General features: G+C 36.5%; 1 protein-coding gene across 2 annotated transcripts in view; it reads right to left on the bottom strand.

The window, feature by feature from the left end:
• prmt3 (protein arginine methyltransferase 3) overlaps positions 1-23,687 on the bottom strand; it is a 52,456-nt gene extending 28,769 nt beyond the window's left edge. The window contains exons 1-11 of one of the 2 annotated variants that reach the window (XM_032561074.1): positions 23,583-23,687; positions 23,186-23,315; positions 21,621-21,703; positions 21,488-21,537; positions 21,274-21,379; positions 20,866-21,019; positions 19,377-19,518; positions 17,177-17,242; positions 15,203-15,324; positions 11,625-11,721; positions 575-653 (exon numbers count right to left, since the gene is read on the bottom strand). In XM_032561074.1, coding sequence (XP_032416965.1) covers positions 575-653; positions 11,625-11,721; positions 15,203-15,324; positions 17,177-17,242; positions 19,377-19,518; positions 20,866-21,019; positions 21,274-21,379; positions 21,488-21,537; positions 21,621-21,703; positions 23,186-23,315; positions 23,583-23,679 — 1,126 coding nt within the window. In that variant the 5' untranslated portion in view covers positions 23,680-23,687. Of the gene's footprint in view, positions 1-574; positions 654-11,624; positions 11,722-15,202; positions 15,325-17,176; positions 17,243-19,376; positions 19,519-20,865; positions 21,020-21,273; positions 21,380-21,487; positions 21,538-21,620; positions 21,704-23,180; positions 23,316-23,582 lie in introns of those variants that run through there. The other variant, XM_032561075.1, reaches the window with a different exon arrangement.
• Positions 23,688-24,185: the final 498 nt, after the last annotated feature.

Genomic DNA, 24,185 nt, shown 5'->3' with positions numbered 1-24,185 from the left:
GAGAGGACTAAGCAAATTTCTCTTGTATTGGGTCAATGATTGCTGATCTAGGCGTTGTAGTTTGTCGTTATGAATAATGCCACGCTCCACGAACAAACGAGGGAATTAGCCCGGCATTTGTCATTTCTTAAACGGAAAAAGTGTGGGTACAGACCAATAAACTTGGGGTGGATAATGTATTATTATTTAATTTCACTTTGGGATCAATAAAGTATTTTTGAATTTAATTTGAAATTGATGTAGTTTACCACTAATATTGTATGATTTATGAAAACAGTGTAACATGCTTTGGAGTCCTCTGACTTGATAAGGCGTTAAACAAGTGCAGGCTATTTACCATTTTCACCATCTAGAAATGTTCCTACCACAAGTCTGTCACAACATTTAAAAACATAAAACTAAGTTGTTTTGTCATTAGTGCTGCTTTTTCTCCTTAAAGATATTACATCAAAATATTTTTCTTTTTTCTATAGCAAATGAGAATCTAAAATGTAACATTAATCGCAGCCAGAAACAAATTAAATATACATTTATATTTTACAAAACACAAACATTAAATATTTATACCACTTACCTGAACCACCGTCAGCCAAGTAACAGTCTCTGGCGTACAGGACAGAGTCCAACATGGATTCAAAGAGCAAGAAGTAACCCTGGTGTTAAAATAAATAAAATCCACAATTACTACATGAAACTTAATTTTAAAGCTTCAAAAGTGAACAAAACAAAGTGCAACTCAAACTTCATGATCAGATTAATCAACCTTAAACAAAGTCATTGTGATAAATAATATTGTTTTGAGACCATTTTCAAGTAGTATAACTGTAATACCATAACAAAGCAAGAATATATTCTCAAAGATCAATAAACTTTCAATTTTAATAAACATTTAACACTGGAAGTGGAAGACATTTTAAATATCCAAATGAAATAAAACAACAGAACCAACAAATAAATGAATGATGAAATCTCTGTAAACAAAATTATCCTTCAAAAAAGACCAAAACACCAGACTGAAGACTTTTGTCATTCAGTCTTTTATAGAAAGACAGGAAAGAGAAACTTTAAGTTATGCAAATGGAAATTGTTCAGCTTGTTTTAATTTATCAAGCAATTGATTTATTGTGAATAAGAATAATAAGAATGAGCAAAAATTTAAAAGTTTATGATCCAAAACTTTAGACTTGGGAACTTTTACAGTTTTTATTAGAACAGTCTGATGTACAAATCTTTCATTAATGGAACATTTCTATTGTTTCAAAATTAATTAAATAATCTAAGCACAATCCCAGATACTCCAATTTATCTGAGGTTATCTAGTACAGTGGTGTAGCCATTGTACTTTAGTCTAGGAATGACAGTAATATGAGTTTGTTTTGATCCAAAATGCTCCGAAAGTCTCCATAATATTATTGGCTGTAAAGCCAGAATGGCATTTATTCATGAGCTTAAACATGATTATAATTGATTAACAAGCTTCTCTTTAACTTTATTTAAAACATGACTTAGGTTTGGTACATCAAGGTTTCTCTATTGCCATTCCTCATGGCAGATGATAAATGAATAACTTAATATTTAGTTTTAAATTAAGCAGTACCACAGACATTTAAATTAGCAGTAGCTGTGAATTGGGTGCTGCATCCACGTGACCAGATCTCTAAAAATTTGACCCTGAACTGACCTTGTGTTCTGCTCCAGTAGACAGCACATTAACCGTGGTATTATTCCATTAATGCTGAAATTGAGTTCTGTCTACCTCTCGTAGGCTTCTGCCTGAGTGGCGGATAGTGCTGACAAATGGCTTTTTCTACCTGGTGCCCCCCAGCAAACGTTTAAACCAATCAGATCAGCCTTTCCTGCAGAAGTTCAGCCCAAAAATATGTAATTTTCAGTCCAAAATAAATATTTGTTACAGCTAATGGTAGGACGTATCTTCATCTGGGACGGGAAGATGGAGTAACGATAAATTGTCCTAGAATTTATCTTGATAAACGACAATATTGTCATCTTGAAACTATTTCTATTATAATAACAATATAATATGAATGCAAGTACACCCTCTCAAAAATAAATAAACTTTAATTTCCAAAGAACACATAACAATGGAACTGGAAGACATTTTATATCTCCAAACTAAATAAAGAACCAAAATAAATAAAATGGGCTGTGAAGTCTCAATAAAACAAAACTGGCATTAAAAACATTAAGACATTAGGCACAGGCAGGGAAAAAACTCAAAACTGCAGCTAGGACTTTGGTTAAATTAAAAAAGAAATAGTACAAACTAACCACTTTGTACTATGTGTTAAATTCTGGCAGCGTTTTAAAAATGGCAGCTTTAAGCAAACTACACCAATAGAAATAAAACTGAAGTTATCATCTTTGGACTCATAGAGGAATGATCCAGGGTCAGTACTCAACTTCAGCTGTTACTGCTAGAAATTAGAGATCAGGCCTGAAATCTGGCTGGCTCCAATCTGAACATTCAGAGTCACATAAAGATGGTTACAAAGTCAGTCTTCTATCGCCTAAAAACTATAATATACACCACAAAACTGGAACAAACTTCTAAAAAACTGGATAACATCCTTTAGGCTAAAACCAAAAATATTTAAAGTTGCCTTTGATTAGTAGTAAATACAACATTGACCAACATATTTGATTGATGATTTTGTTGACAAAACTTAATGACTGTTGATGGTGACTGTATGATGTTTTTATGGTGAAAAAGCTCTTTGGACTGCCTTGTTGCTGAAATTTGCAACACAAATGAACTTGACTTTGAAATGAACAACAATATGTTTACAATTCAGGGATTCAAACTAGTAAACAAGCAGAAAGCTTGATCAAGTGATACTTCCCACCACAAAGTTCCTGTTTTATTACAAGAATGAAATGAATGGTTATTGAAAAACATTAAAGTCTGTTGAAATTTAGAGATCTGATTAAATCTAGCTGGTTGTGGAGTGAAGGAAATAGTCCACAACCTCAACACGAGAGAGCAGATCAATCTAAGCTGGATGTTTACAGCTTTATAGCGAGACAGCTGATTAAATTTAGCCTCAACTCAACAGTCTGATGAAAAGAAAAGGATGGCTTGAGCTGTTTTTGGGAATCCAATACCTCTACTTTCCCTAGAGTGGAGGGAAAGAGGGACAAGGAGAGGTGAGGGCCAGGGTAGGAGATAAAAACTAAATGAGGAGTGTGAGTGTGAAAGGATATATGATTAAAGACAAAGAGGAGAGTGTGAAGAGCAAAACAGGGCGATAGTGAGAGAATGTGGTGGGCAGCAGAACAGTAACTCAGTGAGATAAGAGCCTTATTATTCAAATAAAGACAACATTTTACTGGAAAGAGGAGCACATACCAAGTCAAACAGCTCTGATTTATAACCTCAACACCAAAATCTTCACCATCTCTGTCATGGGCTGGAGCTGATAGTGATGACAGTGATGAAGCTGATACAACAATCTCATCCTCTGTGAGGTGATAAAGAGAAACATTCTGTCTTTTTATCAACGCTGGACCAGACCCAAGCCAAAGTCAGGCCCACGGACTGTCTACTGCTGACTGCTGTGGTCCAGTCAACGTCCTTACCAGCTGAGTGGATCGTTTTTAAAACCTTCACACGGTCTCGTAATTTAGAGCCCAATTTCACGGGACACTGGCTCATGAAGGAAAGAGGATATAAGAGGTATGCCTGAAAGCAGAGTCACACCTTATTTTTATCATAAACAATCTTCCGTGGACATCCTGAAAGTGACATGTCCTATACAGAACCCTAATTTATGCATCTGCATTGTAAACAAAAAACGTAAAGAAATGTAGAGGCATCAGTTTTCGGCCAATAAATATCAAGAATAATTAGCCAGTAACGAACATGTGATGCTATTGAAGAGGACTGGGGTCACTGAAGAAAAAAAGAAAAACAATTCAAACCTTTTTTTCTTGGAGTTTTTTTTTTTCTGAGAATTTTGACTTTCATCTCAGGATTCTGAATTGTTCGAAGGTCATAATTCCCAGATTAAAGTCATAAATCTGGAAAAAAAAAAGTCAGAATTTTGAGATTAAAGTCATAATTCTGTGAAAAAGTCATAATTCTAAGATTAAAGTCATAATTCTGTGAAAAACTCATACTTCCAGGATTAACGTCAGAATTCTCAGGAAACATTATAATTATGAGTAAATAAAAGTATGAATTCTGAGAAAAAAAGTCAAAATTCAGAGATTAAAGTCAGAATTTCTTTTTCCAGAAGAGGCCCTATTCCTCTCGTGTATGATACTTATTGAAGTCACAAATGAAAGTAAAGAAGGTACTGCTTCTAAGAAGCATATGATCAAAAGCAGGTGCTGCTTTAGTTAGTGTTTGGTTACTTAAAAGAACAAAAACCAGTCCATTCATTTTCAGGAACATTTCTCATTTTACCTTTAGTCTACTTCTGATTGGTTAACCAGCCCATCGTGACGACTCCTCTTCTAGAAGCAGAAACTGTCAAAATGAATCCTGAGATTCGGTCACACAAACGTGTTTATCCTGTCAGATTCGGCTCCGATACATGTTTCTGCTTGCAACACACCAGTTCCTGTTTTTGTTTAATTTTTAAGTGCAACTAGTTGTTAAAAACATTTACCATAAAACTGCGCAATTTGACATTTCAAAAATAAATCTTCTTGCTGGATACATGCCAATGTCGGTTCTGGTTTATTTCGCAAAGCTGCAATGAAAACACTTTTCTTGCAGACAATCAACAACTGGATGTTGGTACGAAGACAACTAGGACAGGAAGTGGTTGGAGGGTAATGGCGTGGCATGTTTTTTAAAAATTTATTCCATAAACTTTTTCACAAGTAATTTTAGTTGCGTTTCTTATTTAATGGAAACAGCAATTGCAAAATTGTGTTTTTTCAACATTTATAATGAAAACATAACTGAGTCCTTGGGAGAAAAGACTCATCCCACTATTATAATCAATTTAAATGTAATATTACCTACGGAAAAGATTAAATCCATCAGTAAACTGATCGTTTTTGTAAAAATACTTCCTGAAATCAATAAACTATCTGAATGGCTAAGCAACACAGACAAGCAGAGACGTTACTGTGGGCCAATAACTCCCTTGGCAGTGGAGCCACTGTGCATTTCCATAAAAGCGATTAATGAAAACCTAATGACAATGGGCCGAAACAGCTTATACACATTAACATTAGCATATAAAGCACATTCCCACAGGAGAGCTAGCATTTACATACACATCTTAAGTATACAAAAATAAACACAAAATTGCAAACACACTTTTATTTTTGTGCTTTTCTGTTGAAATTCTATGTCTTTTATGTCTTATTTAAGAACGGGTATCCGTAATGAGAAGAAATTTAAAGCTCTTTTAGAAATTTAAAGACAAATGAAGAAAAATGTCATGAATCTGTAGGAGAAAGTGTCTGAAAAAAATCTGCGTCAGCACTTTTCACTTTCACTGCCTCCCCGCTCTCCTTTTGCATTCAGCTCTCATCTTCCTCAATTACAGCAGATCATCATCACATCCAGTCCCAGGAGGGGCCGATCAAAACAAAAGCAGCTGAATAAAACGCATGACTGTGTTTGTGTGTGAATGGATGCGTCTGTGTGGGAGCAGCACATGACTGGATGGGGAGACGCGATTGTTTCATGCTTCACTGAATACTGATGGAAGCAGCTCTGTCTCTGTGCTCCTCTTCCATTCCAACATATATGATCAGACTCTTAATTAGCACTATCACATATCCTAAGATCCAATGTAGCTTGGTAATATCATCAACTAAACAAAATGTACATAAAAAGCAAAGCAAAAGCAGGAAAACGATGGTATGAGGTTAAATCTTGAATTATAAGTTAGTAGACAAAAATGTTCAAAAAAACACTATGAAAGAGAATGTTATTAAATGCTAATTTAGGAAAAAACAAACTTGCTTTGCTCTTGTTTTGCCAACATTCCTCAAATTAAATCAGATTATGAGTTCACAAAGTTGTTGTGAGTGTCCGATAGGGATTCTGGACCAGTGGAGAAGATTGCCTTGAATGATCATTCCCACTTGTTTTGCCACCAACTGGAAGCGGAAAACGTCTAAAAACAATCCTTGCTGCCTCTAATCTCAGTTGTGTGTTGGTACCATCATATCACTGATAAAAGTCCAACTTTATCAATGATATGTTGGGTCAACTATCAAACATCTGCCTCTATACAGTCTCTTCTGAAGTGTGACTTGACTGACAGAAGAACTATAAGACACCCGAGCAAAATTAACAATTAATTAAAGTTTTGTAATGCAAAAAAATATCAATAATAGTTTAGAGTCTTGAAGTTGGAAGTATGCCAATAAATCCTAATTAGGCAGACTTGTGACTCAGTAACCGTGTGTGTTTGTGTGTGAGCGTCTGAGTGACAGTCCACCAGACTGAAGGACAAGATGACTGATGAATGCCACGCTTTTCTTAGACAGTTTAAGGCTCCTGTTACATAACGTGACTAAAGGTGAAGAGTTTCCATTAACTGGACTTCACAAAATTACCAAACAAATATTCAGATCAGGAATACTATAATAATAATTATGTTCAATATGCAGCTGACTCTCACCTATTTGCAGCTCAACGTTTATAACCACTATTATATATTTTTTAATTAAACTGAAAAATTACAACAAGTCTATAAAAATAGAATTCAATTAAACTGCAATAACGTTGCGTTCAGCAACAACAAACAAGATTGCAACATCTTATGTACTCTACATGACTGACTGAAGGTGGGAAAAATGAAAAAACATAAATTAAAAACATTACTACAATATATTAGAGAAAATCAAACATACTTGATTCATGGTCTTCACTTGATTTCTCTTTCATCAGAAATACTTTAGTGACTAGGCCTGTCACAATAACGATAAATTGTCCCAGAAGTTATTGCGATAAACGATAATGTTGTTTTCAACCCATTTTCAAGTAATATAACAGTAATAATGGCATAATAATGCATTGAGCTCAATAAACTTCAATAAACTTTAAATTTGAATGAATTTACATTTAAAATATCCAAAGTAAATAAACAAAACAGAAAAACCAAGTAAAGTGAATTATGAAGTTTCTAAACAAAACTGAGGCTAGTTAAGACCATTGCACCAGTCTGAAGACGTATTATGCAATTTGGGGTAGAGAAAAAAGCATCCAAGTAGAAATTATTAAGTTTGTTTCAATTTATTGTGCAATTAATTATTTATTGCTTATTGTGACAAGCCTATTAGTGACTCCAATGTTATACAAGAAAAGTTTGGAAAATAGTTTCCTACTTCATAAATCTATGCCATTTATCAGCCATCATCTGTGATTGATCTTGGAGCGACAGTCTTAATTTGGCCTTTGGGTAACTCCGCTTCCCTCCTTCCTGACAGCGCTAGCCCGCGCTCTCTTATCTTCTCTGAACTGTTTGCTTTTTTGGCGTGGAGAGAAAGAGAGCAGATCGATGTTGTGAGTTATGAAATGACAGAGACGCTGCTGAAGGCACTCTCTCCATGAGACAGACCCTCATTTTCCCCCTTTCTCCTCCACCACCTCCATAAGCACATCACATCCGTCAAATATCTGGTTTAATAGCCCTGTAACAATCGTCTGTCTGCTTAGACACACAGCGGGATTCAACCCTCTTGTTTTCTCTGCATCTTTAATTATTAATTACAAGTAAATGTAAAGTAAATATTTTGACATTTGACAGTAGCACCGACCCACTTTTTTCACTTCCGATACCGATATCTGAGGTTTAGCATCAACCAATATAGAAAAATCCGTGCTAAATAGACTTAAAACATTTCTTTTTTCAAAAATAAAGACATAAATATACTGAATTACATATTATTTGATATTACACCAATACACTTTGACTTTCACAAGTTAAGTCAAAGATGTAAAAACAGCTTTAATTTGCTCAGACAGCGCAATTTAAAAATAAATAATAATGAGTCTTAAATTGACAAAAACAAAAATAGACTACCTTGGTTATCATGTAAAAATAAACTGCAACAAACCTTTTAAATGGTTCAGAAGTGAAATTAGGAATTTTAAATAAAATGTACCATAAACAATAAAGAATGTGACTCATAGCACAAAGTATAGACTTAGAGTGAATAAATCTGCCCTTATGAACCTCACACATCACTGATACACACACCAAAAACATTTTCAATATTGGGACCTACGTATATAGACATTAGTATCGGATCATTGCATCTCTAGTGTAAAGTGTTACAACACTTATAAAATTACATTTTTATTCAAGTAGTAGTTTTTGTGTGGTTATGAGATTCTTTATTCAACTAAATAACTGATTGCTAATCAGAAAAGATATAAATATTGTGATTTTACAGTTATTTATACCTAACCAAAACGGCAATGTGGCTAAAAAGCAGCACCTTTAGAAAAAACTGATAATTTTAAAATCTCATTAAGGGAAATGGTGCAACATTTTGAGAAATGTGGTTATTTCTTACATTACAGAGTTAAATGAAAAGATCAGTCACTTGTCAGAAAACACTGGATAGTTTTATATTAATTCTGTAGCAGAGATTTATGTTGAACACACAAACATGAGAACAATTTAGTTTTTTTTTCTTTTTGTGTACCAAATATAAAACAGATTATATAAGCATTTATCCCACTGAATATTAAATTTATTGACAAAGTGAAAGAAATCCGATGCTATTTATACAGTCAGCAAAACATGTTTAAAAATGAAAGCGCCAGAAGAATTTGCTTGGATGGATTATAGCATTAGGATTAAATTAAACACACCTTTAGTAGTTTTTTTCCCATTAGAATCACTAATCCATTAATTTACAAGTTCTCCAAAAAGCCCATCTTTCAAGGCTCTGCTGATTTTATTATTATACGTCTTCTATTTCCAAGCCGAAGAACATGAAAGATTGACTTAGCTGTTGTTCTGCTCATATTTTCAAATAAATGATGGCGTCTGTTGTGAGAATAAATCAATGACTCCCTAGATAGAGCAAGAATGAATGTGCAGATCTATTAATTGAATAAAGTTCTAACTTATTACAGTTTGGTGACGCAATAAATAAAACAGTCTTCTCTAAAAGTTTCTTATACATTTGGCTATGCTAACAAATTTAGATAATAGACAATGCATGACCATATAAAGCATAAGAAAATCATATTTTTGGGCCCTTCCACAAAGCAAATATGATTTCTTAAACCAATTCTGAACATAAAGAGCATTTTAAGAGCAGCCGTTAATACAGGAAGCACTTCCATATATGGACAATGGTAATGACTCCTTAAAGCTCCATTTTAAAGGCTATTGAGTGTCTGTGGCTGTAAACAGACATTCTTTTGTTGGATTATAGTAAATTTTGCAAGGCTTTATGCTTCCATTTGGGTCTCTACTGCTTCTGTAAACAGCCCAAGAGCCTAAAAGACACTCAATCTGTTTTTGTCAATACGTTCATGCTGTTGGGCGACTAGAAAATGATCAGTTTCAAAAACCTCCAGAACGTAACATCACAATTCAGCAGGAACTGCCCCTCACCTAGCAACCCCAGCCCGTTACCTAGCAACCCAAGCTGAGCTCTACTAAAATCTACTATAATCATTAAGAATAATTTTGTCAAAAAATGGAATGAACATATTTTGTACAGCCCATAGACTTATCCTAACCTGTTCAAGAAAGCATAACTGGCCACATTCAAAGACACTCATAGTCAATAGAAGTCAAAGAAACTCAAAATATATATTTTTTGCATTATCTAAACTACACTTGCTATTCCTACATTTTACAAACTGAAGTTTTGGAAAGTTTTGGAAAGAGCGACTTCGATAAACTTCTACAAACACGGTTGCTTTGATTGATCTAATGCTTCAACAAGTGATAAAAACAATTGCAAGAAAAAGTAACAGTAGAGAAATCCCATCCACAGTGACTCTCCGTTAATAAGACATGACCTGAAGTCATCAAAGTTATATACAATCTAAAGAAACTGGTCAGAAATACTTCTCTTAAGACTATCGTCATTTTTCCTGTTCATGACGACACATCAGAGAGCAGCTTTTTAAGTCTGAGCCATTCTGAGAAATGTCTGCCATTGCCGCTTTGATGAGAAGTGACTGGGGAATTCTTAGATTTATTAGCACTCAGTGAGCCAGTGTCATCAGAGATTACGCCCCCTATCCTTCACTGCTCCACTGGCATGTCAGCCTCCGAATTTCAATTTCCTCCACAAGAGGATGGGAAGGCTCTGGCTGGCGACCTGTGCTTGTGACCCTGGGGTATCACAATGAATAGGCGGGGACGTGAAGGAGGGACAGATATGGGACGCTCATGAATTAGGGATGAATTCAGTGGTGCATTCAACTTTGGCTTTGGCTGTATCACCACGGAGCATCTCGCAGATAAATGGCAATCAAAGGGATGGAAGACTGGCCTTCCTGGTTATTTATTCAGAGGAGGAGCTAATGGACAAACTTAGCTCCTGTTCTTATGACGCCACGTTTAAGGCGTGTCACTTTCGCAGGTTTTTGGGGTGACATGCCTTGGCCTATTAGAATTAGTGCTTAGCATTGACCTTTAAAGAAAACGAATGTTTAAACATAGCTAAATATACACTTTGATTTAAAGTTTTTACCTGTTTGGATCTTTGTACTTTAGTTTGGACAATAAATCAATAACAATATATATTGTGTTAGACACATGATAAGTATCGACAGATAATACATCTGATACAACATTCACTGAACTCATTCTGGGGGATGTAGGCGGAGGAAAGGCTTTAGCTGCTCAACCTCTCACCAGCTAAGCAAGGTTGGTGGCGTTGACTAACTCTCTCACTCTTTGGTTACCTAGCAACAACATGCTGTGTAACTTCTGGTTACCTAGCAACAACTTGCTAAGCAACTTGAAAAGTATCAATTTCAGTTTTATTCCCACTGTGCCTCACCATGCTTAAAAATAAAAAAACAAGTGTGGGATGAAAACTGTGGATAAAACAGGAAAAGAATAGATATAAGAGTGATTTTCCAGAATATTGAAGGTAATACAGACATTAGAGATAAGAATTTTTCAATTTCTATTGATTCAATTCAAATTTTTAAGATAGAAATTTGATCCAGAAACAATTTTTGATTCAAACAATTTTCTATACAGAAACGATTTCCAATTCCAAACCCAATTTTTCTATCCTAAAAATTCAGTTTAAATTCTATGACAGAAAAGAGGAAAAGACAGTGTAAACAAATAGAAAATGCATTTGAAACAATTGTATAAGGTTTTGGCATAACATTCTGTAACTTAAATTACCAATATTAGGTGAGTTTAGGTTTTTTCTTACATAAAAAAAAATCAATTATTCAAAATGCACACGGTGGGGGAGTGTACGCATAATGCAATATGCAGTAGACTCGCAAATAAAAGCTGCAAAGATGTACAAATTTGACAAACTTTATAATTCATTTTTGAGCATTTTGGATTGATTCAGAATTCAAGTTCTGCGAACTACGAATTACAATAATCCACAGAATCAATTTAAAATTTAGCAGACTTAAACAGAGTGTAAAAGTGGAAGTTATGTTGTGCTAATAAAACTTAACTGACCATCCATTCTGAGATGATGATGTCAACCTTCTCCACAGGAAGCTTGATGTCCTCTATGCGACCTTTAATCAGAGTGATGTTCTCCAGCTGATTGGACCTGCAAGGAGACATGTTGAAAAGTAAGAAACTGCAGAAACACTAAAAATGTTTAGTTATGATATTAAAATGTTATCTGAACTTTTATTCCAAGTTAGATATATCTCGACTTGTTAAACAACTGAAAACATTACAGGAAGTAAAATTGTCCTAAACTACAGTAACTTGAAAAAAATCAGAGTTTTCCCGTTTTTTATTTTTACTGAAGCCTGTTTGATATGTTTAGTTTTGGTAAATTTCCTCTCTCAAACACCTTAATAGATAAAACCTATCCCATGACTAGGAGAAACACTTTTTTCACATCACACAAGTCATGTGATCAACAACTGGATGTTACTACTGGCGGAAACGACGAAGAGGACAGCAGGAAGTCGCAAAAGGATGGGTTTTTTTAAAAATGACTTATCGCTTTAACAAACTTATTCAGGTGTGATTTAAATTGCATTTTTTATTTATTGGAAACAGCAGTGGTGCAATTGTGTTTTTGTTGTTTCTTCTAAATTAGTGGAATATCAAAGTTTTGCGCACATTTGTAATGGAAATCCAGCTGCAGTGACAGCAACTTAAGTACAATGGTAGCAGTCTAAACAATGAGTAAATATGATGAAAGTTTTCCGTTTTCTTTTTCTTTTTTGGAATTTTCAAAACTTTTCATTGATCCGCAGTCAGCATCTTTACTCCTCTGCACCCAAGTCTCCTCAGACTGAAACAGAGACGTGAAAAGGACAAAACTGTAAGTATGAGCCAGCAATATGTCTGGTTCAGGTACGAACTGTAAGATCACCGCTGCCGTTGAAATGATCCCTCCTTTCTGAGCGGCCCGTTTGGGTATCAATCTCTGTGAATATTCCATTATCGTGACAGCTAATGTTACAGAGGACAGAACAATTACTCACAGAGGCCCAGGGAGCATTTCTGCAGCAACGATCCTTATCTTAAACTGTCTCTCCCATCTTGGCTGCTCCTCTAGTGCCGCTATCACCTCCTCCCAGAATCCAACACTCGCCCCTGCACCCATAACCCCCCCCTCGCGTCCTATCCTGCCTCCTCCACCTTTCACAAGAAGGAATCACTGTAATCTCATTATTGGGGTAATTTAGAGGACAATGTCAGGACTCTGGGGACAGAGTCGGTATCTCGGTGTATTTGTGGGGGTGTGAGAGCAATGTTCACAAATAATTGCTTTCTAGTGTAAAATGTTCACCATGTCATACAATTTGTTGTCATTACGGCTTACATGACGAAGCAAAGGGATTAATACTTCAATGCAAAGTTTTAACTTAATCTTTCATCAGATTGTGTTACTGCCTGATGAAATACAGAACAAGATCCTCAGATTAAAGCTGCTAATTTGAGGAAATGCACTGAAAGCAGTCCACATTAACCACATTAACCAAAACAAATATAATTTAATGTATCCTGTTGTATTTATCACCTCCGTTGAAACACTGTTCCTTTCAAAATTATTGGAGATAATATTTTTTATCCTTTACAGGTGATTTATTACGATTCTCTGAAGAGGTTGAGATAGATCTGTGGGCGATAGAAAACCTCTTCATGAGAACATCAGAAAAAAAACTGTCTTTATTCAGAGGCTTCTTCAAATTTGTTGTAGCACAGACCTCTACAGGAGATCTTTCCTGCCTATAGCCATCACCATCTACAAAATCTCTGAAGAATTTTTAATTAATGAGTTACAACAACATTTTATTTCCATTTGAGATCAATAAAGTAAATTTTAATTTTATTGAAATAAAAATCTACTTAGACAGTTTATCTGCAAAAAAAGTAGATTTTTGGGTTTAGTAACACTTTACAGTAGCTTCAGACACTTAATGGAGCGTCTCTTGGTTGTTCTTCAACCCATAATAAAGATGAACTTTCAGACATTTCCATTTTAAATTTGTTTTTAAATCAGGAATTCCCTTTCTCAAGGGAGACCTGAACTGTTTTAGTTCTGTCTATTTAAAACTTTTACTAATATAAAGGTGGTTTTTATAAATAAATTGGATTGAAATTTGAATTCCCCTCTTTTTATTTTTTTTTACAGAATTTAAGTAACCATTAGAAGAGTGACTGAGAAGAACACATCAAGCTTTTCATTTAAACTTTGCTGACAGAGCAGAGACAGGAGATGGATGCTCCTGCCCAGCCAATAGGCACAACTTTAATTAGAATCCTCATATTAACATTGAGAAGAAGTACACACACACACACACACACACGAAATACCAGCTTTAAAGTTATGCACCAAGTCATCACTTGATATTAAATGGTGTCTCTTTGTCACTATGTCTATACGTGAACAAAAGTGTGAAAAAGGATCCAAGCGAGCGAGAATTAAGGGCATCTTTCTTCACTGCTGGGGAACCTGCTACATAACCCGCACACTGACACTCACTTCAACAGCAAGTCAGTGGTCTGTAAAATTAAAACATCCTTTCCCTTCAGCAAACCCTGTTGTTTTGCTTATATGTCGCTCTCTTACATAACGGTAATAACAGCAGTCATAATGGCCTCTAATTCAAAAATGCATTTCAGTAGCAGGGGAGTGATGGCGACTGCAGGTAGTCATAGTAAAAGCAGAAGCTCCAGTGGAGGTAAATGGACTCCAATGGTGAGAACCAGCAGCTGGAAAACTGGAAACACACTGAACCAGAAATCAGACAGAGAGCTAGTTCACAAGCGGTAATAAAACGCGGCTTTTGTGTGTTTTGTACGTTTGTGTGGATGTGGCTGCTGCGTTCGGACTGCAGCAGAAAATCCGAGGGACAAACAAGGCGAACTGCAGGTGTAAATTATGTACATTATGGCGATGCCATTGACAGCAGCTCTATTGAAGTCAGCCAGCTGCAACAAATAAAAGGTAGATGGAGGTCACACTAAGCTCTACTTACTCCTGTTGTTGTTGGCTGTATGCTGAAGAAGAAAATGTCCATCTTTAATTCAATAATATAAGCATGAAACGAGTAGTTTCATTGATATTAAAGATGCAGTAACTTTTATAAAAATATGGGTTTTTTTTACAAATTTATTCAAACCGTCACCATGTGACAGCAAAAAATAAATAAATCTGGCTCCTCCATATCTTATGCTAGTATTGTAGTCTGCAAACATGCACCGCTCCCGGTCCCAAAACATCCATCAGAGCCAGGGGGAGGGTCTTAGTGCTGTCAATCAACCTCCTGTATGCTAAATGCAGCAATGGTGGAAAAAAGCTAAATGTTACAGGAAAACTGCTGGCTATACTAACTAGCTCTAGCTTAACACGAGAGTGATTGACAGCACTAAAACCCTCTTCCTGTCTCTGATTGGTTGATTCTAACTGTCTTATATTATACCGTCATGACATAATGATAATTTTAACAAATATGTAAAAAAAAAACCCTTTTTTTTATTTTTAGAAAAGGTACATATTGCAACTTTAAACTAAAAGTTTCATTCACTTTTAGTCTAGTTACATTCCATGCTGTTGGTCTCACCTGACAATGTCCATTGCCTGATAGATGATCTCTGATTGGTCCACTGCAATCACCCTTTTGGCCCCAGCTTTGGCAGCAAACATGGACAGTATGCCGGTCCCACAACCCACATCAAGCACCACCTGCAGAACAACAGCAGGCGGTGATTACAGGTGGAGGCTTCATGCTGAGCCCCAATATTTATTTCTATTACTATCTGAAGGAAATGATGAAATCTAGTCATCCTGTGAATTTCGTAATAACCTTCATACTTAATGACATCTATAACCCAACAAATACTTCAGGGCTTTTTGATTATCTGATCACTAAACTAACAAAAACAATATTGCTAAAAAAAAAAAGTTAACTTCTGTTAAAATGCAAGATTCCTTCATTATAAAACACCACAGTGAAATGCATCTTTCTTTCTTTGCTAAACTAAAATAAATGATGTTAGTCATAGGAAAATTTGCCAAAACAAATTGGCTGATTAATTGGTTCATCTCCACTTATGTTCTAGAGTACAAAACAATTCCGACACAATATTATTGTTTTAATTTTTTTAATCGAAACTGTGTCCTTTTTATGTTGGCACTAACTAAACTAAAATTAATACAATAATAACTGAAATAGAGAATACAATTTTATTAACTGAAATAAATAAAAATGGGGAAATATTATGGCTAATCGGAATTATATAGTGCATTTATAAAACTAAAACATACTTAAATTATAGCAATATATGAAAAAACTAAAACTACAACTATTAAAAATATAAAACTAAATATTTAACTAATAGTAAATAGAGCTTCACAATAAATCAATAACAATACATATCGCAACAAATACATGATAAGTAGCAGCAGATAATACACCTAATAGAATATTCAATATTCAATCAATAGAAAATTAATTAAACCGAACAGCATTCTGGGCAATGTAGGCAGAGGAAAAACTTTAACCGCTCAAGTTCTCACAGCTCTCACTCACTCTTTGGTTACCTAGCAACAACTTGTTGAGTAACTTGCGCAGCACCAGTTTAAAGTTTCATAACTGCTTAAAACTAAAAACACAACAGCTCAAGTGTAAACTGTGGACAAAACATGTAAGGTCCCATCACCAATTAGGCAGTATTTTAGATATTTAAATAAAAAAACTAACCAATTATCAATAGAATGATATGAAACGTCTATATTTGTATCAGTCTTGATACTACCTAATAAAAACTAGGACACACACTCCAAAAACTAATTAAAACTAACTGAATTAGACAAACAAAAGGTCACAAAGACGTAAAGCTAAACTATAATGACAAGCCCAATCTATAATAAGCTTGGTTGGCACCACAATTAATTGTTTAAAGTGCAATTCTAACTGGAGCTGGGGAAGCAGCTACAGTGTATCCATCTGTGTTTGGTTGCATCTCTATTCAGGGTAACTCAATGAGTATCCTGCTGTCTTTGTGAGTTCACAGAGTGTCGCAGGAACAATGCTGACACCACACAACTCCTCCTTTCTTTCTCCAATCCTGATGATACCATTGTGCTCTCCTCGCCGTCTGCTACTGTTAAAAAAGACACTTCCTTCTCTGCTGACTGAGTCAAGCTGACAGGGATAATGCAAGTTCCCATCAACACAAGCAACCTCTGTCCTCTGCAGCCTCATCTGAACCAGCAACTTCCCATATATTGAAACGCTACGTCTTCCTGGAGCAAAAACCTGTGAAAAAGAGCCGCATGGAGGGGGTTTGGAGTTCAGGGAGACGTTATGGGTTTGGTAGTGGATTACACGTCTGTTATCAGGACCATGCAGTCGACATTTGAGGCGTTAATAGAGAGCTGCACTGCCTCTTAAATCAGACATTGTCTCGTTATTAATGTCCTGTCTGGAAAACGCAAACGTCCATTGCCTTCAATGGGATTTGCTGTACATTATAGCGGTTAAAGCACGAATGTAAACAAATTAAATCACACATGCTGCATTGCATTGGCTCACCTTGTCTCTGAACACTTCTGGGTTTTTGTTCATGAAGTCGCGGTAGCTCTCTGTCCGCACTTTATCCTGGAAAATGGAAAAAATAAAAGCAGCAATATCAGTTAGTGTGCTGAGTTAAAGTTGGTCTACAAATGTGAAAAAATGTGAGAATCAATTTGAAGAATAAATGCAAAAGTTTGCAATAGATGGATTACTGTTTTTTATATTTGTCAAAACTAATTTACATGTAACTTTTCAGCAAGATAAAGAACCTTGTTTTAAGTAAATAATTCATTAAAATTGATGAAAAATAAAATAGTTCCACTGGCAGATTATTTCACTTATAACATTGGAAAAACATCTGTCTGTGGAATTAGTACTTTTTCATCAATATCAAGGAATTATTGACTTAAAACAAGCTCCTATGTTTTTCTGAAAAGTTACTTCTAAGTTAGTTTTTCATGATGTCTAGTGTCCAAATATTTTTGCACAATAAATTAGACAAAACTACTTGGCAAAATATTGTTTTTACATTGGAGATAGATTTTTTTTATACAAGATGTATAAAAAAACAAACATTTTCTATAATCTGTTTTCTTCTGCTATACTTATCCAGTAAAACATTTAAATCAAAATCCATACTTTTTCTGACTGTATCAACCCGATATCGACTTTTTTAAAGAAATGTTAAAGTTTTCATAAAACTGAGGTACAGTGACAAAGATTATTATATTGAATATGTTTCATTGTTAGCTTCCTGCTTGATTCTCTGAAATCCTTGGTAATTAATTTGCAACTTTTTTTCTCAACTTTCTTGCATCCCTGTTGACTATTTGCAACAAGACGCTTGATGGTTCTGTGATCAGGCCTCAATAATTTTTCATCAAAATATAGAAGCTTGGATTTTCCAAGATCGCTGCATCCTTTGGAGAAACCTTTGGTTAAATCTCTCTTTTTAGCTTATTTTGCATAAATAAAAGAAGCTGCTGAGTAATAATACACAAAAAGATTTAGGATGTTGACCTCCGTTGGCCACACCCTTCCTCTTTACACAGGTACACATCACCTGCTCTCCTTAAAGGGGCAGTATTATTTATTTTCTATCAACGTAGTGCCTTTTTATAGCACGATCAGTTAACTATGCTACCTTCAGTTGTTTTAAAAATGCTTAATAAATTAAATTGATTTAAAGAAAAATTTACTTCATAATTTAATGCCTTGAAATTGGGTCTGTGTCTCTTTAAAAAGCTCCTGCTCTTTCTGAAGCTCCGCATTCAGGAAGTCATCACAACATGGCTCCTCTATTAACCCTTTAACGACTTTTATACCAGAGTTTCACTGAGAAGTAGCTCCTATAATGAGTTCAGCAGATGCTCAGTTCCATCAGGTGTTGGCTAATTTCTGCTAGCTAGTCTGAAGGAGCTGAATATGGGAAGTGCTGCTCTGTGAGCCGGAAGCTTGGTTGCTTCCAGCGGAGCTAGGTACATCCGGGCATTTTGGAGCCGAATGACTGCCATGGAGATTTAACAATGTCTCAAAAATGCATGAACAAATCAAGGAAACTCTCCAGGTATGTTTTTGATGAGGGAATAACATCATAACTTGATGTAAAGCTCAAAATACTACCCCTTTAAGTCTAATAAGCATTAAAGTTTATCCAAATATGTCTAATGACGATGATATGGTCAAAACAAAAAGTTGTCTAATAATTGAAATCAAACGATTGTTCCAGGAGAAACGTACTTTTAATCTGAAGAGAACCCCTCTGACACATAGACTGCATGGTGACGCTGTTTGACCAGGATGACCCGGTGAAACCAGCGTCATCGTGTTCCTGGTCCCTCCTCAGGCTCTGATGAAGTTTTCAGACTGACGCACACGCAACGCAAAAACTTTACAGTGGTTAGCACCAATCAGGAGGAGGAATATGTCCAAGAACTGCAGTCAGTAGGAAAACACACACACCCCTCCTGAGCGTGTGCTGACACTTTCAGGTTTCAGCGCTTTAAGGCGTGTGAAAATTAATTTCCATGTTCTGTACAGACTGCAGCGTCTCACATGAGCGCCCCCCACTTATTGCTGATTTGTCACTTTTCAGAAGATGTCGTGTCCTCATTATGAATTTCTGATGGTTTTCATTTACATGCTACATTGAGATCTTTCAACCAAGTTACGAGCCGACGAGCCCAGCCTCACAACAACTGATGTGCGGAACTTAGACCTTCAGCATTTCCTCGTGGATGCCATAATGGCCGTAAGAGCTGAAGTAGGCCTCGTCCTCATCCTCCCGCAGCTCGGCGACGGCGCCCAGGTTGCCAGCCTGGCCGGGTTCTGAGTTCAGCACCAAACCCTGAACCAGGAGCCTAAAACAAAGGCAGACAAACCTGCAATTAACTTCTAGTACTGGGACAAAGGCAGTGACCAGAAAGGAGGACGTGCAGACAGGACAAAGCAGTAAATGAAGGAGATGGGAGGCATTCATCTTTCTAACTCTCTTCCACTCCCTCTGTAATTTTCCCTTTCCTCTTCCTCCCTTCAGCTTCCCTGCTGCAGTGGAATTTTCCCCTTTTTTTTTTTTAAATCTTTCCTCTTCCCTTCAAACTTCTTCCACAGGGAACTCAGATTAAAGTTTGTGCAGAGACCACTGTGTCCCCCTGGTGGCCTAAAAAGGGAAATGCAGGAAGATGACGCTACACTTACAGAATGCATTCTGAAAAGTTTAAAGGTGATCTATTACAATTCCTTAGGTCTGTATCTCTATGCAAAAGATTTTTTGCACAAAATCATTCTTAGATGATGAAATTTTAGTTTGTTTTGAGTTCCTTTCAGAATGAGTTGCACTGCAAAAACACAGTCTTGTAAAGTATTTTTAGTCCAGTTTCTAGTGCAAATATCTTAGTACAAACTAACTTATAATTAACTTTTCAGCAACACATAGGAGTTTGTTTTAAGTCAATAATTTCTCAATATTGATGAAAAAGTACTACTTCCACTCTCAGATTATTTCACTTGTAACAAGGCATTTTCCCATAAATGAAATAATCTCCAGTGAGACTTTTTTCATCAATATTAAGAAATTATTGACTTAAAACATGCTTCTATATCTTACTGAAAAGTTACTTCTAAGTTAGTTTTGTCTTATTTCAAGTAAACTAATATGTTTGTTTACTTTGTAAGCTTTTGTTTTTGCATTGTGTCACTTTAAATCCGGCTGGCCACTCAATGTTTACACTCGCATGTTAAAATGGCTGCAAACAGATTGGCATTTATGCAACTGTACATCTTTGAAAAGCAGAAGTGGAGCCTCCTGCAAAACCACCAAGAATACAGCAAGTAGTTTCTGGATGGTAAGTCAGCAACAACACACTTGTCTTTCCCAGCAGCCATTGTACAGCAGTAAGATCAGCTGACCAAACATACAGAGCTCAGTTTGGGTTGTAAGGTGACAAGCTGGGCTTTGATGAGGTTGCTAGGTAACGGGCTGAGCCTGCTGATCTGTGACATTTTGATCTGGCTCATTTTCCAGACACTAAAAAACATTAATTTACTTCCAAAAACCAAATGTGCGTTTTAAGTGTTTGTACTGTTTTTAGAAGCAATAGAAACCCAAATGGAAGCACAAAATATGTTCCCTTTAAAAAGAAAAGAAAAAAAGATGGTTTCCCATTGAATAAAGGATCAGAAAAGGGAAAGAGAACTAAATCACTAACTTTAGTTTGTGCACATCCTCCATGAGTCTGGCCACCGCCTCTTCTGAACGTTGAACTCGTTCTTCGGCTGTCAGGGCTCTGCGGGGCAGCTCATCATGGGAATCGCCTCTGGATGACGAGCACGTGTCCTCGGTGCCACACAGCTCCTCCGGGTCTGACAAAAACACATAGGCATGAACGCAACACAGAAACACAGTTAAAACCAGATGGTGACGTTTGTTTTGTTTGTAGTTTAATCACATCAGCTCTACTTCAAAATCTAAAGCACATAAATGTGCTTTCAGCCAGAGGTAATCTGCACCATCTTACTAGGAAAGCACAGTGCAATGCAAAGCGGACTCATGGCTTCCAGACCAACAAAAAGAAAATATGTGGTAATGATTTAGAAGGTGGGTTTAGATGCAGTACCTGTCTGCAGCAGTGGGTCATCCTGAAGGACTGGTTTTAGGAAATCTTCACTGTCCCAGGGTAGGAGGCCCTCTGACAGCTCCATCAGGCAGGATGCAGAACATTTCTAAGCATGCAGATAAATGAATACTTCTGTGTTTTTTATGAATATACAACTCAAAACCTGTTATTAAAATAAATATGTAAATGCTGCCACAGAAATGACAGAACTTACTGTTAAGCGAATGAAATTGATCATTTTTATGTAACCGTAGTCATCTAAACCTAAAGAGAAACAGAGCATGAATGACCCCATCAGAATAAAGCAAGCGTCTGGTCCTGGGCATGGTTTAATTTTGTTTACTTACTGTGCTTTCTTATGATTTCTACAAGGTTGAGCTGGTGTTCAGCAGTGCAGTGCTGAAGGGTTGCAGAAACAGAGTCCAAATACCTGAAGTGAAACGCACAAAAGTTTGTTTTATTTAGGAAGACTCAAACAAGCTATAAAATCCATCCATTCATCCATCCATCCATTTTCTTCTGCTTTATCCAAGGTCGGATTGTGGGGGTAGCAGCTTCAGAAGGGGGGCCCAGACTTCCCTCTCCCCAGCCATTTCTTCCAGCTCCTCCAGGGGAATCCCAAGGAGTTCCCAGGCCAGCTGAGAGACATAGTCCCTCCAGCTTGTCCTGGGTCTTCCCCGGTTCCTCCTACCGGTGGGACGTGAATACCTCACCAGGGAGGCGTCAGGAGGCATCCTGACCAGATGCCGGAGCCACCTCAACTGGCTCCTCTCGATGTGAAGGAGCAGCAGCTCTACTCTGAGTCTCTCCTGGATGACTGAGCTTCTCACCCTATCTCTAAGGGAGAGCCCAGACACCCTATGGAGAAAACCCATTTCGGCCGCTTGTATCTGCGATCTCGTTCTTTCGGTCATGACCCAAAGCTCATGACCATCTTTATAGATGAGGGTGGGAACGTAGATCGACCGGTAAATCGAGAGCTTCGCTTTTTGGCTCAGCTCTCTCTTCACCACGATGGGCCGGTACAGCGCCCACACAATCCGCCTGTCGATCTCCCGCTCCCTTCCAGCCCTGGCTGCCCTTAATTTTTATAGTTAAAAATTAATTGTAGTTAATTTTTAACTATAAAATTTAAAATTAAAAACAGCTTCTCTTATGTAAAATATACCACATCTTAATCTATAAAGTGTGTTAGTTTTCCACCTTTGCATATGGTTACATTATCATTATCACTGTTTTACACGTTCAGGTAACCCAGAACTTTTGAGGATTTTTAGAAGTAAGGAATTTTTAAAAGTACAGAAATTACAATAGAATAGGATAGAATATAATAGCATGCTGGGGATGCTATTATATTCCCACAGTGGAGAAATTCATTTGGTACAAAAAATTGTAACAAAATGCACCCATTTGAATATATTCTTTTGCGTTTGTACAAGATAAAACTCAGACATTTTCAGGTAAATCTCAGAAATCTTTACAAAAAAACTTTGACTTTTGGAAACTTTCTGACTTTTGAAACTGAGAAATTTTCAAGTTTTTTCTAGCAAAGTCTTGGACTTTTGGAGCTCAGAAATTTCCTTGTTTTTTCTAGAAAATTACTCAGATTAGTCTAGAAACTTCTTGCAAATTGTAACCCTTGCAAACACAGAAATTTCCAAGTTTATTTCTAAAACATTTCTGATATTAATCTAAACATTCCTGAGGTTGTTGGAGGAAATGTACACCTTTTTTTTCCATCTACAATGGTCCTGGCAGATCGTCGTAGCTTTATCTTTCTCTTGATTTTCTTTAAAGTGAACAGAAATATTCTCTACAATAAACTGTAGCAAAATAATTTCAGTACGGTTGAAAACTGCAGAAATCGGGGAAAAACATCAAACAAAAATTAGTAAATAAAAAATCACCTCACTTTTCACAGAACAAACAGGTAACGGTCTGTCTCTCCTCCTCCATCCACTGCCATTGCTCTTCATCACCGTCCACATCATCATCATCATCATCATCATCTCCGTCAGAAAGTTCAGGCATCTCTTCAACAACTATCAGAGTGAAACTTCATCACAACTTCAAAGAAACAGAGTCCCACAGCTAACAGCAGCAACGGTCATACAATCTGCAGCAACACCGTTAGCTGCTAGCACGGTTTAACTCCACTTAGCGGAGCACGTCTCGTTGCTCAAATACTCAGCAGCAGGCGTATTTGAGCAACGTGTTCGTTGCTCAAATACGTATAAACCAGCAATAAACGTTTACATTTAAAAATAAAATCGTTTGAGATGCTTTGTTTTGCTTTACAGTAAACTCACGTGGGTCTGTGTTGGCTGCCATGATGTCGCCTTTGGAATAGGAGGACTTCCTGATGACGTATCGTGACGTTCCGACCGGTGGGCTGTAATTCAACATCCCAACCACCAGATGTCACTAAAAATACGGATTTTCTTTTTAGCGTCATCTTTTTTTAATACTGTCATTGTTAGTAAATATATTTTAATCCGCCAGTATGTTATTTTATTAACATTATGAGTTATTACAATTACTAGTTACTCTTTACCTTGCTTCTTTCTAACGCAGTCAAACATAATTAATGGCTTTACCGAACCCTGCAACTTAATTAAGCCTGTTTTGCTTTGCTTTTACAAAGCTGTATACAAGGAACACCTGAAGGGGTTATTATAATGTCAAGTTGGAGAAACATGTTCCACGTTACAAATTACACGCCAATATGCAGACTAGAGTAACATTGTAGCCCAATGTCTTGTCCAGTTGCTGGGAGAGTCAAATCAACACAGCTGAAACTCATCGTGGCTAATTGCTACACGATCAGTAGCCACTGGAGAAAAAGGTAAATTATCTTACTAATCTTAGTTAAAAAGCTTTTATATGTAATTTGCTATCTGTATTCTTGCATA

Source organism: Xiphophorus hellerii, chromosome 4, assembly GCF_003331165.1.
Source record: "Xiphophorus hellerii strain 12219 chromosome 4, Xiphophorus_hellerii-4.1, whole genome shotgun sequence".
Lineage (NCBI taxonomy): Eukaryota > Metazoa > Chordata > Actinopteri > Cyprinodontiformes > Poeciliidae > Xiphophorus > Xiphophorus hellerii.
The sequence above is the reverse complement of the archived record's forward strand: the minus strand, read 5'-3'. Positions and strand labels throughout refer to the sequence as shown.